The following is a 20,192-nucleotide window of genomic DNA, read 5'->3' as shown; positions in this document are numbered from 1 at the left end:
TTTAATTCTCACAATGGAAATTTTCTTGGAACTTTGGAGCTATTAGCGGAATACAATGATTTTTTAAAGGTTCATATTGCACAATATGGAAACAAAAATAAAGGACATGTTTCATATCTATCGAATACGATCTGTGACAAATTTATTGAAATCTTAGGCGAACACGTTAGGGAAATCTATTGTTCAAGAAATAAAAAACGCAAAATATTTTTCTCTAATTGTCGACTCTACGCCAGATATCGAAAATGTAGATCAATTAACTCTTGTTATTCGATATGTTTTTGCCAATAGTTGTCTTGTAGAACGTTTTCTATTTTTTTTACCAAATGTGGGACACAAAGGAGAACAAATGAGTATTACAGTTTTGAAAACTTTAGAAGACTTAAATATTGATTTTCAAAACTGCAGAGGTCAATCTTACGACAATGCCACAAATATGTCTGGACATTATAATGGATTGCAGGTACGGCTCAAAGAGAAAAACAAATTGGCTTTCTATTTTCCTTGTGGGGCGCATTCCTTAAATCTAGTTGGAAACTGCGGAGCTGATTGTTATCCAGAAGCCACTAGATTTTTTTTTGTTTTTGCAAAATATATATGTATTTTTTTCTGAATCATCAGCTAGATGAGAAATTATGAAAAAACACTTATCGACATCAGACTCTAATTTGGTTCCAAAAAGATTAAGTGATACACGTTGGTCAGTCAGAGCGGATGCTACAAAAGCTTTATCTTTAGGATATAGTTGTTTTCGAAATGCTTTAGAAGAGCTTATAACTGATAATAGTCAGAAACAAACAATTAGAGTGGAAGCTCAATCTTTGGCCAACTCATTGAATAAGCTGGAAATTGCGATTATTTGTGAAATTTGGAACGACATTTTACAAAAATTTAATGCTACAAATAAAAGCTTGCAAAATGTCAATATTGATTTAGAAACTATGGTAAAATTGTATAATTCTTTAAAGAATTATCTCTTGAATCTTAGAACAACGGAAAACTTTCTGAATTTCGAAAAAAGCGGTATAGAAAAATCTGGTTGTGAGGAGTACAATTTGAGAAGTAATCGGAAAAGGAAGCGCCACTTTGACGAAGGTGCAGAAGCTGAGACTGTCGTCGATGCCAGAAATTCAATGAAAATCAAAGTTTATCTTCCAATTTTAGACAATCTTATTAACGCCCTCGAAAAAAGAGCGGCGAGCTATAAGTATCATTCGGAAACATTTGGATTTCTAAATAAACTACAACTCTATTCTGAATTTGGAAATGACCAACTAAGAGTTTGCGCAAAAAATCTAGTGGAAATATATAATTGCGATTTGGAGGACGAATTTACTGAAGAAATCATTCAATTTAGATACTTTATCCAAAATGAAGAATTTTCTTCCAATATTCCACTTTCAGTATCATATTTAAAGTTAATACGTGAAAATAAAATTCAAGCTACTTTCCCAAACGTCGAAGTGGCAATAAGGATATATCTTTGTTTAGCTTTAACGAACAGTAGCGGTGAACAATCATTTTCAGCATTGAAGAGAGTAAAGAATGCTTTTAGGTCAACATTAGGCCAAGAAAAATTAAACAATCTCTCTATTTTAAATATTGAATCGTAATTTTCAGCCAAACTCAACTTCAATGATGTAATAAAAATATTTTCGGAAAAAAAGCCGTAAAGTGACATTATAGAAAAATTTTTCATTTTTAATTAATATAATTATTTTCTTGTTCTTAAATGTGTTTCATTTTTAATAAATATTTAAAATGTTAATTATTTATTGTTTATTCATTGGGAGAGGGAGGCTTGATTGAGGCGCTCGAAGATTACAAGCCCCTGGGCGTAAATTTTATAAACGCGGCACTGAGCATATTTAATGTCATGTATTATTTTAACTAGTTTAGTGAACTCAATATATATTGTAAGAGCTAGACTTAACTTTGTTAACTTTAATAAACAGGATTTTAAATGTACTTACCATACTTATTAATTAATTTAGTTACAAATTTCTGAAACCAAAGAGAATACGCAGCGTTGAGGTTTCTGAGACTCAACTTGTAAAATTACACATATTTTTATATCTTTATTCAATCATTTGACACTTGTTTTAAACGTCAATTCATTCAAAATATACATTTACATTACGCTAGAGTTAAAAAAGTATGATTTAGAGGTAGACCTGAGAAAGTGAACCACGTTTTTGCTGGGAAAGGTAAAATATGCATTGGAGGAAGATAGAAAGATAAAAATATATTTAATAAGATGCATGCGATCCAATTAGCTATGTTTCATTATCATATTCATATGCACTTTGTCAATCATATCTTATGACACTTGAAAAATTTTATACGTAGCACTCGAAGGAGTATAATATAATATTGACTCTAGTTAATGCAAAATATATTTTTTTAACTGCACATATTTATTAATATTACACTTATTCAACGCGTTTTTATACGAGACAAATAAATTCGGCTGAACAAAGTGCATAATATATAACCTTGTCTACAAGAGACATAGACTACGTTTACACGGCTTCTAACTTCGATTTAGTAACGTTAATGTTATAACTCCTACTTAAGTGAGGTGCGTTTACACGTTCAGGATTATCTTATCCCAACCAAGCTGAAGCAGCTTAAGAACTTTTGAGTGAAGTGAGTCAAGAATTTCCATTAATACCAACATAAAATAACAAAAAATTGGATGCTTGTTTATGGTAGAAATATAGTCTGAAGTTAACGAAGTAAATTTTTAGGTTACAATATAAATTTGAAAATCATTAAATATTTATTCGTCGAGTGAGATGTAATAATTTACAAATTACTTACACACTTGTTATAACTTGCCACTTCTCTCATTAATTGAAAAAAAATATCAAGTTTCCTCGGTTTCCCAACTTTCACGCTTTTTGGTTTCCATCGTTTTTATTTTTTTCACTTGCTTTAATTTTTTTTGCTTCTGTATTACGATTTGGAAACTCAATACTAACTCTATAAACAATGGAAAATAAAGAAGTTCAATTTTTATGGGTTGGCATTATAATCGTCGTTATATTGTGATCGTTTACACATCTTTTTTACGTCGATGTTGTAACTCTAACTCTCTTCACCAACTGACTTTGAGTTACTACATCGATGTTATAACTTCGGCGTAAAATAGCGTTTACACGGCATCTAACGTTGGTAGTTATAACATCGATGTTATAACTTCGGCGTAAATCGTGCCGTGTAAATGTAGTCATATTATTTATTGTGGATGGAGCTGAGGTTCATTATATTCACGTAAGCAGTTTTTGAAATTTGCTTGATATAGAGGGTGATTCAGAACGACCCATGTGTCCCTGTAAAGACGTGTTCTTGAATAAATTCTGAGACGATTTTTCCTGTACGAAAATTTTGTCCGACGCTTATTTTTTGAATAATAAAAAGATAAAGTTAGCGAATCACAGGCCGTGTACACATGGTAGACAAAAGCGGCGCAACTCACTATCCGACGTGGGCGCTTACCCATGTCGACCCATGATTCGCTAAGTTTATCGTCTTATTGTTCAAAAAGTAAGCGTGGGATAAAATTTTCGTACAGGAAAAATCGTTTCAGAATTTATCCAAGGACACGTCTTTAGGGGCCGTCCATATATTACGTAAGCAAATTTTTAGCCATTTTTGAGTCCCCCCTCCCCAATGTAAGCAAATGTCAGATTTTCTAAGATCCTCCCCTCAAAATTACGTAAGATTTTCCTATATGCTCGATGTAAATTCTGAAAATGTCTAATTTGCTGATATTACTAATAACAATTCATTTTGGCGTATTTTTTTTGTTTTCAACGCAAATATATGATTCTTTAAATAACTGAGAGTAGAGAGGATATCAGTGTGCAAAATACATACCCCTAAAATATTGTGAGAATTATAAAAATACAATATGTTATCGGCAAAATTAATAAAATCTTTTATTTCACTGAATTGTAATTATCAACACTCAATCCTCATTTTTAAATGGTCCTCTCAACCGATTACTCATATTATTTATCCTCACAATATCCTCCTGATCAATGAAGTGCGAGTCGCTGTTACTATCTGCCTCTATTTCTGTTTCTTCCATCCACTCTGTATCTTCACACCCCGATACAGGATCTTTGATGACGCAGAGGACTTCTCCACTGTGTCGAGCAGCTATTCTGATGTTTATTACATTATTCGAAGCATGTGCATCCTCTTTCTGGGAATGCACATGCTTTGAATGATGTAATAAAGATTTTTTTGAAGCATGGTACAAGCCACACGTTTTGCAAATACGCCAATCCAATTGCGATTTTATGGATTGGCAAAAAAGATCATATGGAACCTGTAATATAATTCGTCAAAAATATATTACAAGTGCAAACATACTGTATGTATTTGTACTATGTTTTGAAATATGTGTAGTTTAATTAATTTTCTACCTGCAAAAAACCTCTTGAATCGGGATTCAGTTTGAGAGAGATACGAGTCATCAAATCTAAGAAACTCCCATCTGTTTCATTCTCGGTGACGACTAAATCATGCGTTGTTTGCGTCACTCGAATTGGAGGGGGAAGAAATCCTTCCGACAGCACCCTTTTTAACTCACTCCGAGTAATGGAACAACAATCATGTGAGTTACACTTCACAATCTGAAGCAAATACTGGCTTTCTCGGACATGACGGCTGTACCATTTAGCATCACATTCTTCGGGGGTATCAAGCTTTTCCCCTGGAGGAACATACTGTGCGTGCACTGGATGTCCATCGATTGTTAAGCTGCTCCATACCTCTGCTAGAGCTCGACCAGCATATTCAAAGCTTTTGAGCTCCAGTTCTTTATCGACAGTCTTCCCCTGTACGTTGAGATGTGTCCCAAATTTGTCATGGGACAAAATAAGACCAGCAAGTTCATGGGTCAAGGGAGCCATGCGACGTTCTACTCGGTTAAAGGCGCTTCTGCCTATAAGAATTTTTTACCAGTAATAAAATATGTAAGCTCGGAAATCGTAAAAATTAAGAGTAACTTTATTCACAAAATATTGTATTTTACCTGGTGCGTTTGTGGCGACAAATATAGCATCTAAATTATATTTTTTTAAATGGCTGATAGCATGGGCAATCACCTTGCTGTAGCGCGGGTTCTCATCCGGTTCGCCATCTACAGTTAAAATCAAAACTGGCTTCACACTGCCCTCCTCTGTTCTTGCTAATGCATGAAACGCCTCCAGATCTAGAAGTGCGTGCAGATCCCGTGCGTGGGTGGATGCTGTGGACGAGGAATACTTGCCACTTCTGATGGCTATAAAAGTTGGACCCGAATAGCCCACAGCTTTAGGACAGCCCATTTGTTTAGGGCTAATGCATATTCCAGCGTAAACAGAAGGTATAAGTTTGTGTCTCGCTGCTACCACCCAATCATGGTCGGGTACACCATGATACACGGTACTCGACATGCATTAATAGTGGAGCTTGTTTGTTTGCTGCTGTTAATCCTATCGGCACTCGGGCCTTATCGTCCTGTGAAATAAAACACACTTGCGACGGACCAAGAAGAGAAGCAAGGCATTCGAGATATCTTATGGAGGCCATGACAAAAGGGTCATCCACGTGCTTGCGATGCAAGTCTGTTTGTGCGCGAGTAAGTCTTACGGGCACCGTTTTCACATGACGCTGTCCCTCTAGAGTGCGTGAGTTTTTAGGCAAGAGTCGTAGATAGGTTGCGGATCTAATATAAAGGGATTAAGATTTTTGTAAATATTAATTTCAGTCTGGATAAAATTCAAGAAAGTCATTTAAGAATAGAGTTTATATTATATACCTGCTGAATGAAAAACCTAGTTTAAGCAACTCCCCATGAAGTTCATCAAGAGTTTTGATGCTACGAATTATATCGGAGCGCCTTCGGTCATCCGCAGCACTGCCAAACATCGCAATGTCGATGATAGTTTTCAGGAGGAGTGGCTGATTCTCTTCTATTCGGGGTCTGCCAACCCTGTCTCGCTGGTGCAATTTCTCTTTCACCACAGGAAATTCCGTGCATATTTCGCTCATTTTCGCGTTCTTATTATCACGGTGCTTTTTTTGATAAGCAGCATTACTCTTCTTTCTTTTTAAATCTCGTCTTGCTTCTTCTAGCGATTTTTTAATTTTTTTAATTTCATCCTCGATGTCGCTAGAGTGAAATGAGTCGCGAGCTAAAAGCAGAGAATTTAACCGCTTTTCCAAGACCATGATATTCTTTGCCGCAGCCTCTTGCCCGGGTGTCAAGTATTTCCTTGATACTAATGAAGAGGCTGCTTCGATTTCAGGGTCATCTACATCGTCTTTATTATCTGTATTGTCTATAGTTTCTCTTGCTGCGAGATAAGCGCAGGATGCTGTCTGAGCAGGCGATGCACCGCTAGACGAAGGAGCTACACTAGACACTGCAGCAGGCGGAGTCTAAAATAATCGAAAATGTGAAAGGGAGAATTCTTGAAGTTGACAATGACAATGACGTCTCTTACATCAAAATATCGAAAACTTAGAATTTGCATTGCGATATCTCCGCTTGTAGGGCACGGAGAGAAAAAATAAAATCACTTTTATTATACAATTCGATCCCAAGCTATCGATTGAGACTACTCAGAACTTGATCGGTTTAGCCGTTACTGAAATCTGATAATCTCGGTATGCTTGAACTCGCTGATTCGCGTAAGAGGCGGCGGTCGGTTCTCTCGCTCGTTCATTCAGAGAAGAGACAAAGAGAGAGACATAGGCGCGAGACGCGACCGCGTCTCTTGATTTAAAAAATACAATTTTATATAATATTTTAGAAATAACTAATTTTGTTTATAATGAATGAATTTCGATAATTTTTGAAATGAATGGTTTTTAAATTATTTATATAAAGTTTTAAAATATTTATTTAAATCTGCGAGCTCTATATTGTTCGAATAAGCATATAGAAAATTAAAAAAGTACTTTTATATTATTCATTAATTTTTTTATCTAATTAATAAAAGGTTTAGCGTCGAAAAATGAATTTTCATAACACTAATTCTAATTGGGATTAAAAGATAATTTTTAAATCACCCCTCTTTTTCTATATGCTTTAAACAGCGTACCGAACTGTTCATTCCGCTTAGAAGTATGCATTTATATATTAATATAAAAATCTTGAAGTTTAATACACCTCTAAAATAATTAAATAGTAGCGCGAATGACTGGTGTAGATCAACACTCGTTATAGACGAACGTTCCGCGAGAACTCCGCCAGTGACAGAGAACGATTCGCGTATGGATCCACGTATTTGTCGCGTATGAACAAATGAACTTAGAAACAAAATAGAGTTCACAGTCTGCGGACATGATCGCGCATGAAGCTGCGTATTTTATTTGAACAAATGAACACATGGAAACCAGTGGTGGATTATACATGAGGCATATGAGGCGCACGCCTCAAAGCCTGGTCGCTGCGAGGGCCCGACCCAAAACTTGAAAAATGTTTATAAAAAATTAGAGCAAACGCAAAGTGTTAAGTTAACATTTCCTAATATCATTACTTTACTGGAAATTTATTTAATAAGCCCGTTATCCAATGCCTCTGCAGAGAGATCGTTTTCCACATTAAAACGGATAAAAAATTACTTATGAAGATCGACTGTGGGGCAAACCAGACTAATTCTTTCTTTCTCTAGCGCTTTCTTTGCTATACATAGAGAACAAAAATATGAACAATATTGACTGTGATGCTATTATAAAAGACTGATTAAAGAAAGCAAGACAAAAATATATTTGTTAATAGTTTGATTAAGTAGTTATATTTAAGTTAGAGTTTGCTAATTAAGCGGTCTTTATTTGTTCAACGTAATTTTTAAACGTTAATTAACGTTTAAACTTTTAAATTTTGCTATAGTTTACAAATGTTAAATCAGTATGCGAGAAAAAAGCACCTCGAGACGCCTTCTCATCTTCAACATCCGGAGATACACGCCGGGGACAGACATAAAAAATCTTACGTAAGAATGTGTATGACCCCCCCTCCCCCCAAGTCAGTATTTGTCAGAATTTGCCTGACCCCCCCCTCCCCCAATTATGCTTACGTAATATATGGACGGCCCCTTACAGGGACACATGGGTCGTTCTGAATCACCCTGTAGTGTGTGTGTGTGTGTGTGTGTGTGTGTGTGCGTGCGTGCGTGCGTGCGTGCGTGCGTGCGTGCGTGCGTGCGTGCGTGCGTGCGTGCGTGCGTGCGTGCGTGCGTGCGTGCGTGCGTGCGTGCGTGCGTGCGTGCGTGCGTGCGTGCGTGCGTGCGTGCGTGCGTGCGTGCGTGCGTGCGTGCGTGCGTGCGTGCGTGCGTGCGTGCGTGCGTGCGTGCGTGCGTGCGTGCGTGCGTGCGTGCGTGCGTGCGTGCGTGCGTGCGTGCGTGCGTGCGTGCGTGCGTGCGTGCGTGCGTGCGTGCGTGCGTGCGTGCGTGCGTGCGTGCGTGCGTGCGTGCGTGCGTGCGTGCGTGCGTGCGTGCGTGCGTGCGTGCGTGCGTGCGTGCGTGCGTGCGTGCGTGCGTGCGTGCGTGCGTGCGTGCGTGCGTGCGTGTGTGTGTGTGTGTAGATAGATATAGATATGCTAGATAGGAAAAGAAATGAGAAAAATTGAATAATTTCTATACAAAACCTAATTGTTACTATCTCTAGCAGCGCCATGTTTTTGTGCATTAAAAATTTTTTGAAAATACAAATACTACCACTTGTTTTGTAGAAAAAGTATATCCTCTTTATAACGGGCGCACTTTAAATATTTCATACATTTTTTTGAACAAACGCATATTATTTTTATTAGATTACACAATTTCAAGATATTTAATTTACATAAATACCACTTCGTTTTGAATAAGAGATTTTGTAAAAAATATTAATCATATCATTTTGATTAAAAAAATAAAGACTTTTATGCGCGTGCGCACAAAAACAGGCATCTTTTTTTTGAAAAAGTAATTTTGTACTGATATGGTTACACCACAAAATTCCAATGCAAAACAATATTTTCGTAGCATTTTAAAAAACATTTTTCGCAAAAAAATTTTGGGAATTTTCTCTCATAAATTCCCAAACGGCCACCCATTCAAGTTGTAACCGCGCTCGACGCTGCTTAACTTCCAAGATCGCTGCGAATTGGATCCCTCGTGATACCTGTGAACACTTTATACTAATATGTGTGTAGAACTGATAGATTAGGTGAATATATGTCGAAAAGATGAAACGTGTATAATTAAAGCACAATATTTATATAAGCACATATAAAATTATAGCTTTTTTACTGATTTTCCCAAATGCCGAATAACATTTGGAATAATTTTTCTGTCATTCGTATAAATAAGAATACAATTTAAAAAAAGTCAATATGACAATAAATTAATAATTAAATTAAATATAAAAAAATTTTGGTTAAATATTTAAAAAGCTTTTAAAAAATATTGTCTGATCATTAAGATGTAGTTCAAGGTTTTTTTTGCACACAGACATATTTCATATATCGATAATATTTATGTTTCTGGATTTACACAGTTTTTTATTTTTATTTATTCTTTACAAAATAAGAAAAATATCGATAATAATTTGTTCAACGTAAGAGATACAGTTCATTTCAAACTGCCAAACAAATAGCGAACGATAAGACATAGCACAGATCCGATAATCCATCTAAGTGCTTCTGATCATTTTTGTGTAGAAGTGAAGACTGAAATACGAGGGTTATTCGGAAAGTAAGGTCCGATTTCTACATAGTTTCCATATTTGTTTTTGGACCTTACTTTCCGAATAACCCTCGTACATTCTAAACGTACCTCTTGTTCAATAACCAGACCAATTAATGCGTGGTACTTTGATCTTCAGTAGAAGACTGAAATCCATAGGCCCCTAGAAGAAGAAGAACCAGACCAATGTTTATATCACCCTGACATCATCTTCTCATAAAAAAAAACAGACGGATAAAAATATAAATATATATTTAGCAATTTACAACTTAGATATATATTTTACAGTATTTTTCAAAAATATTTTAATTATTGCTAATCCTAAAAGTGTCATAGGAATAATTTTATTATTCAAAAGATATTAACAAATATAATAGCAAAAGAAAAAAATATAAGAGAATTTAAAAAAAATTTTAAATAAACTATATTTCGAATAAAATGTAATTTTCATTCAAATCAATTGATTCTCTTATGGTTTTATTTTCTTTGCATCAGTAGTTATTTTTAAAATTGCCAGGAGGAGAAGGAAGTACGAGTCTACTGATTTGATCCATATTGAATTACTGGCTGCTCGAAAGACGTAGCAATTCTGTCTAGAAATGTATTGTTCATGCCACGATTTCCAATTTCTAAAAATATTCACATTCTGTATTATAAGTTCATGTCGACAGTATTTCACAAAAGTAAAAAAAAACAACAGAAAGTTATTATCCATAATAATAATAGAAATAAAAAAAAAAGGAGTGTAACTGTAATAATGTCAAATAAATTTTATTAAACTGAACATACCAATAATGCTGCTGTTGCCGTTATCATCAACCTAAGCCATCTCAAAAGAATCAGATTCTCGACAGTCTTCATTTATTTCAATATTACTAATGGTTCTGTAATGAAAAGGAAATTTATATATTACATATCTACACATAAATAATAACAACAATAATAATAATTATTATTATTATTATATATCTGCTTACTTGCTTTGCAATTGCAGATTACGTAAAAACTGCATACGTTTTAGATGTACCTATGATTTTTTTGCAGTAGTTGCGGCAGATCCACTCGCCGCTTGCTTCTTTCTAGAATGGATTCTAAAGGAATCTGACAATGATTTCCATTTCATTTTTAACGCATCGATGGATAATATTCCTAAAAGAGACAAGAAACACAGCAATGATTTGATTCTCATAATTTTATAAATTTTACAATTATAAAATAATATTATCGCCCATAGCTGCAGATACTTCTTTCCAAAGCTTCTTCTTGACTTGTGGACCGCGTTCAGTTAAAGGTAATTTGAAATTCCACAAGCCAAGACGTTAAGAAACTTCATCAATTAATTGTTCTTCAATTGCCAATTTATTCGCTTCAAAGTACATGAACTGATTCAACTGTATATTTGTAGCTATATTTGGCTTCAGCTAGATATTTACAGCTACATTTGTCGCTGGATGCACACTACAATGGCTTCCGTGTCATCAGCCATCAAATTTTTGCGGACTGTCACGTCCGCGACGCCACGGCTACATTTTTTTTGTTCCGTTTTGGGATCGACATTATACAGACGACGAGTCGGCATTCGGTAACGATAAATCGTCAGGTCGCGTTCTTTACATTTTTCCCTGGTGCCGGACTGCCGCAACAGAGCGATCTGCACGCACGGCCAGTAAGTCATAAAACCCAAAATTCACGGAACCTTAACTCTTTTTATTTCTCTCGGCGACAGAGCGATTTGCACGCACGATCAGTAAAATTATAAAACCATAGCCTTATGCCGCCTTAACATTTTCCAGCGACAGAGTGTCGCGATAGAGAAATTTGGCGCGCAACCGTACGATAAAGTTCCGAGAAGCGGGCTCGGAAGTAAATACAACGTTAGGTGAAATACGGTTAAAAATATGTATCGACATGGAGATATACGATATCGTTGTGCATATTGTTCGTGACGGGATAATTCCACACGGTATGCTCATTGGATCTGATTTCTTAAGTCAGGTAGAAGTACACATGAAAAACGGTGTTATTAAAATTTCAAAGATTACAGACGATTACGCCGAATTACCAGAAGTTTACAAAATTGACGTAGTACAAGATGCAAATAAAGTAGACTTGTCACATATTACAGACGAATGTGTTAAGAACAAAATAGAATATCTAGTAAAGAAGTATAAACCCCGGAAAGAAAAAGATGTAAATATTCAAATGAGCATAGTCGTGAAAGATGACATCCCAGTTACGCAAAACGCGCGTAGATTATCTGCGGCAGAAAAAGCTGAAGTAGAATCACAAATTCCTGTGTGGCTTGATAAAGGAATAGTACAACCGTCATGTTCTGACTATGCAAGTCCCATAGTATTAGTAAAGAAAAAAAATGGCGCAACAAGAATCTGTGTAGATTACCGTAAACTAAATGAAAAAGTAGTTAAGAATCGATATTCTTTACCGTTGATCAAAGATCAGCTAAGTTTACTTCAAGGTGCTACATTATACAGGGTGTCCCATTTTAATCTATCCACGCAAATATTTCCGTTCCCTTGCATTTTACAAGAAAATGTTTCAGACAAAAGTTGTATGGTTTCGAGGGGGACATAAGATGGTGTCATTAATTTGACCTCGAATAGTTGCTTAAAGGTCACATGAAGGTCACCTTCAATTTTTTAAATAGAACTGCCTATTTTTTATTGCATATTCTTGTAGCTTATCTCGAGACGTTTCCAAAACACTATAAACAAATGTCTTTCCGTTAAGTATTTTGCGAGTTGTGACGCTTGAAAGTTGGTGGGCCATTTTAATCCATCCACGCAAATATTTCCGTTCCCTTGCATTTTACAAGAAAATGTTTCAGACAAAAGTTGTATGGTTCAAAGGGGGCCAACCGTTGATGACCTTGAACTTGACCTTGAAGTCGATTTTCAAAGTCATTTTAAGATTAACAAGTGTTTTTTCAATTTTGCACAAAAAGTAGTGCTAAAATAAAATCACTTGTTTTCGTCTAAAAGTCCCCTATGGTCCACTTTTAGGCCCTAACATGGGTACATATTTTTTACGCAAAATTTTGTGCTCTTTCCAAATCCGGGATCAAAAATACGGGTTTCCATTAAAAAAACACTTGTTAACCTTAAAATGACTTTGAAAATCGACTTCAAGGTCAAGTTCAAGATCATCAATGGTTGGCCCCCTTTGAACCATACAACTTTTGTCTGAAACATTTTCTTGTAAAATGCAAGGGAACGGAAATATTTGCGTGGATGGATTAAAAAGGCCCACCAACTTTCAAGCGTCACAACTTGCAAAATACTTAACGGAAAGACATTTGTTTATAGTGTTTTGGAAACGTCTCGAGATAAGCTACAAGAATATGCAATAAAAAATAGGCAGTTCCATTTAAAAAATTGTAGGTGACCTTTAAGCAACTATTCGAGGTCAAATTAATGACACCATCTTATGTCCCCTCGAAACCATACAACTTTTGTCTGAAACATTTTCTTGTAAAATGCAAGGAAACGGAAATATTTGCGTGGATGGATTAAAATGGGACACCCTGTATAGTACGTTAGATTTAAAGAACGGATTTTTTTCACGTAGCAGTCGAAGAAAGCAGTCGCAAGTATACGGCTTTTGTCGTCCCTAACGGACATTATGAATTTTTAAAGATGCCGTTCGGACTCTGTACATCTCCGTCCTATTTTCAAAAATATGTTAACGCAGTTTTTCGTGACTTAACGGCGAAAGAAATTATAGCAATATATATGGACGATTTAATCATACCATCAGTCAATGTGCAAGAAGGGTTTTCGCGACTTAAACTAGTATTAGAAACAGCAGCAAAACACGGATTATCTTTTAATTGGAAGAAATGTAGATTGTTAGAACCGAGAGTAAATTATTTAGGATACGTAGTAGAAGACGGTAAAATTACACCTTCAGAAGAGAAAACTAACGCTGTAAGACATTTTTCAAAGCCGACTAATGTACACGCGGTGTAACGCAAGGCCTTACAGGATATTTCCGAAAGTTCGTACCCAGATATTCACATGTAGCACGACCGTTGACAGACTTGTTAAAAAAAGATGTAAAGTTTGATTTTGGAAAAGAACAAGAGCTTGCATTTAATCAATTAAAAAAGGCCCTTAGCGATAAACCTGTATTACATTTATATTGTCCAACGGCAGAAACAGAGCTACATACAGACGCATCAGCTCTTGGATTTGGCGCAATACTCCTACAGCGGGATAGCGAAGACGGAATGTTCCATCCGGTGTATTTTGCAAGTAGCAAGACCACGTCAGCCGAAGCGAAATATGATAGTTATAAGTTAGAAGTACTAGCGATTGTTCGAGCGTTGAAGAAATTTAGAGTATATTTAATCGGAATCTCATTTGCGATAGTAACCGATTGTAAAGCGTTTACACAGACCATGAAGAAAAAGGACATCAGTGCACAAGTAGCAGGATGGGCACTCTTTCTAGAAGATTTTCGATATTCAATTGTACATCGCCCCGGCAACAACATGCGACACGTGGATACATTAAGCAGATACATATTGTCTACTGCTATAATAATTAAAGAATGCGATAGTAGCATTTTAGCAAGATTTCGACGAAATCAGCTGGAAGAAGATATATCGAAAAACAAGTAGAAGAAAATCGGATTGATGGCTTTACGATGCAGAACGGACTATTATGCAAGGAGAATAATGGCAATACACCTATTGTCGTACCGAAGTTAATGCAAACAGCGTTAATTCGTCAGATTCATGAACGTGGTCATTTCGGGAGAACAAAAACGGAGCAACTCCTAAAAGCTGACTATTGGTTTAAGAATATGCATTCAAAAATTGAAAGGTGATTCAGAATTGTCTTTTCTGCATCATTGTTACTAAGAAGAGCGGCAAACAGAAAGGACTTTTCCATCCGATTAAGAAAGAAGCTCCGTTAGATACTTACCATATCGACCATTTGGGACCAATGCCATCGACGCAGAAGAAATATCAATATATATTTGCAGTCGTAGATGCTTTTACGAAATTTGTATAACTATATCCTACAAGAAGTACTAGTGCAGCAGAAGTTCTAAATCACTTGATGAAGCAAACGGACGGGATCCGATAGCTCACGGTGCAATAGCCCACTAACCAATCATCTTGACTTATCTAACCCAACCAACGGAAAAACTCTAGGCATCAACCGCTGTGAGTTATCGGTCCCGTGCGCTATCGGGATCCGCCCGAAGCAAACAGCTATTTTTGGGAACCCCAGAAGAATCATTTCCGACCAAGGGTCAGCATTCACATCCGGAGATTTTAAAGCATACTGTAAAGACGAAGGCATTGAGCATACCTTGATTGTCACAGGCATACCAAGAGGAAACGGCCAGATCGAGCGGATCAACCGCATATTAATTCCGTTGTTAACCAAGCTGTCGATGCCGCAGTCAACCCGATGGCACACCTTTGTTGCACGAGCGCAACAATATTTAAATCATGTACCAAGTCGAAGCACAGGGATGACTCCTTTTCATCTGCTGTTCGGAGCACGAATGAGACTTAAAGATGACCCTCAGATTAAGGAGATTTTGGATACTGAAAACGCTACTATTTTTCAAGAAGAGCGCGAACACATGAGAGAAGAAGCACGTGAAGCAATATCTAAAATCCAAGCTGAGAACAAACGCACCTACGATAAAAAGCGGAAGAAACCAAATACTTATCAAGAAAATAGTCTAGTGGCTATTCAACGGACGCAAGGTGGACCAGGTTTAAAGCTCTGTACGAAATATTTAGGACCATACAAGGTCAAGCGTACTCTGCGCAATGATCGTTACATCGTGGAAAAGATAGGCGAAGGAGAAGGTCCGCGTAGAACCTCAACGGCTGCTGATCACATGAAGCCATGGACCAATTTACTAGAAGATCCACCAGACGATGGAAAAGACAACATCTGAGGTCAGATGTCGGTCGGATGGCCGAGAATGTAGGATCGGAGTTTAGATAGCGTTTTAGTTTCATGTTTGCGTTAGATGCATAGGTAGTTTTTATTTTCATTGTAACAGAAGTAATTAGGTGCACGGAGATTTCGGTGCGTCCGTAAGGACATTAGGTGTGATTCGGCGAAGTTCGGCGCGCGACGTAAAAGAGAGAGACAGGAGACGAGACAGACAGACGTCGTAAAGCTAGCGAGCAAAAGAGCGTGCGGGGGCGAGCACGTGTGTGAAGAAAGATTCGTGTACTAAAGCTGTGTGAATAAACGCCTCATTTTGACTACTTCTCGAAACCACGCCTTGTGAACCATATTAATTACCAACATTCATAAATATAAACCTACAATATTTTCCAGTTGCATTCTTATTTAAATAATTAAATAACAAAAGTTATTCTAGATACTATTCCGCATTTGTGAAAACTATAATTTTATACATGTTTATATAAATAATATGCTTTAATTATACAAATTTCATTTTTTTGATAACGTATATTGATCTGATTTACCAGTTATATACACGTACCAGCACAAAGTGTTCAGAGGTTATCACAAGGGATCAGTTCGCAGCGATCACAGAGGTCAAGCAACGTTCACCGAAGTCGCGACTTGGATAGGTAACCGCTTGGGAATTTCGGAAAAAATTTCCTAAGAATAAAATTTTTTTGCGAAAAATGTTTTTTAAAATATAAAAATATTGTTTTGCTCATTTTTTGGGGATTATGAGGTATAATATAATGTAATAACTTGAATTATTATAAAAACAAAATAATTATAAAACAGAAGAGGAAAATTGTTTCCCTTCGGTTGCGCACAGTTCCTTAGTAGCACAAAATATTGGGAAATAATGTAAACCCAATATTTTATATTGGGTGTGAATTGATTTTCAGCATTGGTCCAATATTGCAGAGTATGATACTGACTCTTATTTAACCAATTTTGAAGTTGCAATATCGGTCCAATATTGAAAAATCATGTTAACTCAATATTATCTATTGGATGTGAATTGATTTTCAATATTGTTCCAATATTGCAAAGTATGATATCGACCCTTATTTAATCAATATTGAAAAAAAAAAATAAATACAATATTATATATTGGTTGTGCATTGGGTTTTCAACATTGGTCCAATATTAGAAGGTTGACACTTTAACCAATATTAGTCGAATTTTTTTTTTAACCCAAGCGATCACCCATCCAAGTCGCCACTCCGATGAACGTTGCTTGACCTGTGTGATCGCTGCGAACTGATCCCTCGTGATGACCTGTGAACACTTTGTGCTGATACGTGTATATAACTGGTAGATCAGGTCAATATACGTTATCAAAAAAATGGAATATGTATAATTAAAGCACATTATTTATATAAACAAATATAAAATTATAGTTTTTTTACTAATTTCACAAATGCGGAATAGTATCTGGAATAACTTTTCTGTTATTTGTTTGAGTAAGAATGCAATTAGAAAATATATGTCAATATAATACAAATTAAATATAAAAAATTGAAAAATATTGTTTGCTCATTGGAATGTAGATTGAGGTTTCTTCATTTATGGACCTATTTTGTTTATTGATAATATTTACAATACAATTATTGACTCGTAACATTGGCAGCACATTAATATTTCTTTTATAACCAATATTCGCTTTAGATTTGGAAATCTTGACCAATAATGCGCTTCCAATATAAGTGCAATATTGTACAATTGTTAACTCGTAACATTGGCAGCATATTACCGTTTCTTTACAAAACAATGTTCGCTTTTGATTGGCAAATATTGGCCAAGTGCAATATTGTACAATTGTTGACTCGTAATATTGGCAGTACATTACCGTTTCTTCAATAAACAATATTCGTTTTACATTGGCAAATCTTGGCCAATGCACCTCCAATATAAGAGCAATATTGTAAAATTGTTGACTCGTAATATTGGCAGTACATTACCATTTCTTCAATAAACAATATTCGCTTTACATTGGCAAATCTTGGCCAATGCACCTCCAATGTAAGTGCAATATTGCACAATTGTTGACTCGTAATATTGGCAGTACGTTACCGTTTCTTCAATAAACAATATTCGCTTTACATTGGCAAATCTTGGCCAATGCACCTCCAATGTAAGTGCAATATTGTACAATTGTTGACTCGTAATATTGGCAGTACGTTACCGTTTCTTCAATAAACAATATTCGTTTTACATTGGCAAATCTTGGCCAAAGCACCTCCGATGTAAGAGCAATATTGTAAAATTGTTGACTTGTAATATTGGCAGTACATTACCATTTCTTTAATAAACAATATTCGCTTTACATTGGGAAATCTTGGCCAATGCACCTTTAATGTAAATGCAATATTGTTTATTAATTGGCGAGCAATATTACAAGTATATGTGCAATTGATTCTATGACCAATATTGGCTCTTTATTGGGAAATATTGGCCAATGTACTCCCAACATAACCAATGTTTCGCCAATGTTAACCAATGTAAAGCCAATCTACTGTGCTACTAGGGTTGTTTCTGGCATATATTGCCGGCAAAATCATAAGCAAAAACGGAAGCCGTTTTCCTCAATAAAGATGGAAACTTAGGTAATGTAATTTTTATCAAATTAATCGCAACATGAAGAAATCTGGGTGTAAAGACGTTCTAATATAACGATGTTGCTAACAAAGTTTTGTTGGCCACGGTGTCATATTGAAGTCGTAGTAATAAAAAAATGTTTTGCGACAGTTGAAATAATTTCTGATAGCATTTTTTCGGAATTTAAGTAAGATGAATAAGGTTTTTTTTGAAAAGTTTGAATGTATCATGTCTAGTTGAATGTATTTGAAACATTTCGCGTTTACTTTTTGCTGTGTGATGTCTATTTCTGTCGATCATACGCAATAATGCGCACAGTTAATGTTGGGGCTATTCGTAATACCGAGCACCGGGGCGATTTGTTAATACTGATTGCAGCGACTAACCTAAGTTGGATAACCCTAACCCTTTGGCTGCGTTACAAACGTCTGCGCTACGCAGAATTAAGCATTGAGGTAAAGTTCTTCATTGATTTAGTTCAAAATTGATAATATTGTGTATTTTAGTACATAGAACATGAATATGAATACAAAATCGTTGCTCTTAAGCAGGTAAAAAGTTATAAAACGTTAAAGATTGTGAAATTAGGAAATCTGTCACACCGATGGCATAAAAAGACATACGAACGTGTATGTTTGTAATTTTTTTTGTATACCTATATCCTTTTTTTAAATAAAAGGAAATCTTAACAACAGCTTTTTGACCGCTTTTTCAACTTAAAATACAAATTTCGGGATATTCCCGGACTAGTTACGAATTACTCCGGGCTTGGGGCTATTCTTAATTCTTGGCATTGGTCGACATTTTTATATGTACTTCAAAACAAGTATATTTTCATGTTCTATCTATACCGGCATTGTGAAGGGAAAGGTTCAATCTTTCAAACTGTCCCATGTTTTTTTTCTTTTTTTAATTAATAAACGCCTAGGTTTAATCTGAAAGCTCGACATATGGGTTCCTCATGTTCTTACGGAAAGAAATCTGTGCTGTCGCGTTGGCGTTTGTGATTTGCTTTTCAAACCTCAAGAAAATGATCCATTTTTGAAGCGCATCATCATTGGGAACAAGAAATGGGTTGTCTACAACGATGTTAAACGCAAGAGATGGAGTAAAATCGACTCAAAGCACTTTGAAAGCCGATATTCATCAAAAAAAGGTGATGTTTGGTGATATTTCAAAGAAATCGTTTTGTTTTTTTGAGCTTTTACCAGACAACACAATAATCAATACTGAAGTGTACTGTCATCAGCTGGACAAATTGAATGATTCACTTAAACAGAAAAGGCCAGAATTGATCATTAGAAAAGGTGTAGTGTTCCCCCAAGATAATGCGAGACCTCATACAAGTTTGGTAACTCGTCAAAAGCTTTTACAGCTTGGATGAGATATACTGCCGCACCCACCATATTTTCCAGATCTGGCACCTTCTGATTATTATTTGTTCCGGTCTCTACAAAATTTTGAGACGGTAAAACCTTTACTTCAAATGAGGAAATCAAAAATCATCTAGATCAATTTTTTGCCAGCAAAGAACAAAAGTTTCAAAAGCGTGGAATCATGCTATTGCCAGAAAAATGGCAAAAGGTATTGGACCAGAATGGACAACATATAATTCAATAAAATATTTATTCACTATAAGAAAATAGTCTTTCATTTTCATAAAAAAAACGAAATTACTTTCCAAACAACCTAATATTTTGTTTTCTGTTAAATTTTTGTCGACTCAAAGTTATTTAAGTTATAATGCTATTAATAAAAAATGACTTAACGTCATAACTCATATTAAAAGAAATGAACTTATTTGATTTTAATTAATTTTTCCGAAAAATATATAGGATAGAAACATATGGAATATTTGTGATTCAAGGATATTGCGGAATTTAAAATCATAAAGCATAAA

The 20,192-nt window shown here is 35.7% G+C and overlaps 2 protein-coding genes across 2 annotated transcripts; one reads left to right on the top strand and one right to left on the bottom strand.

Moving 5' to 3' along the window:
- Positions 1-635: 635 nt before the first annotated feature.
- On the top strand, positions 636-1,613 carry LOC105194440. Its single transcript, XM_011159339.1, has one exon. The coding sequence runs from the start codon at positions 636-638 to the stop codon at positions 1,611-1,613; it is 978 nt and encodes a 325-aa protein (XP_011157641.1).
- A 1,768-nt stretch (positions 1,614-3,381) lies between these two features.
- On the bottom strand, positions 3,382-8,040 carry LOC113003802. The gene is made up of 4 exons (XM_039454391.1): positions 5,816-8,040; positions 5,048-5,722; positions 4,437-4,957; positions 3,382-4,339 (listed from the first exon to the last, which is right to left on the bottom strand). The coding sequence occupies exons 2-4, from the start codon at positions 5,448-5,450 to the stop codon at positions 3,974-3,976; spliced, it is 1,290 nt and encodes a 429-aa protein (XP_039310325.1). The 5' UTR covers positions 5,451-5,722; positions 5,816-8,040; the 3' UTR covers positions 3,382-3,973.
- Positions 8,041-20,192: the final 12,152 nt, after the last annotated feature.

This window comes from Solenopsis invicta, chromosome 10 (assembly GCF_016802725.1).
Source record: "Solenopsis invicta isolate M01_SB chromosome 10, UNIL_Sinv_3.0, whole genome shotgun sequence".
Classification (NCBI taxonomy): domain Eukaryota; kingdom Metazoa; phylum Arthropoda; class Insecta; order Hymenoptera; family Formicidae; genus Solenopsis; species Solenopsis invicta.
The sequence above is the reverse complement of the archived record's forward strand: the minus strand, read 5'-3'. Positions and strand labels throughout refer to the sequence as shown.

Bases quoted from the DNA above. Each gene is read 5' to 3' on its own strand.
- LOC113003802 (XM_039454391.1), bottom strand. From the start codon at position 5,450: ATGTCGAGTACCGTGTATCATGGTGTACCCGACCATGATTGGGTGGTA. The intron at 4,958-5,047 runs GTAAAATACAAT...AAATTCTTATAG, and splicing joins TGTCGCCACAAACGCACCAG to GCAGAAGCGCCTTTAACCGA. The intron at 4,340-4,436 runs GTAGAAAATTAA...ATTATATTACAG, and splicing joins ATTCAAGAGGTTTTTTGCAG to GTTCCATATGATCTTTTTTG.
- LOC105194440 (XM_011159339.1), top strand. From the start codon at position 636: ATGAAAAAACACTTATCGACATCAGACTCTAATTTGGTTCCAAAAAGA.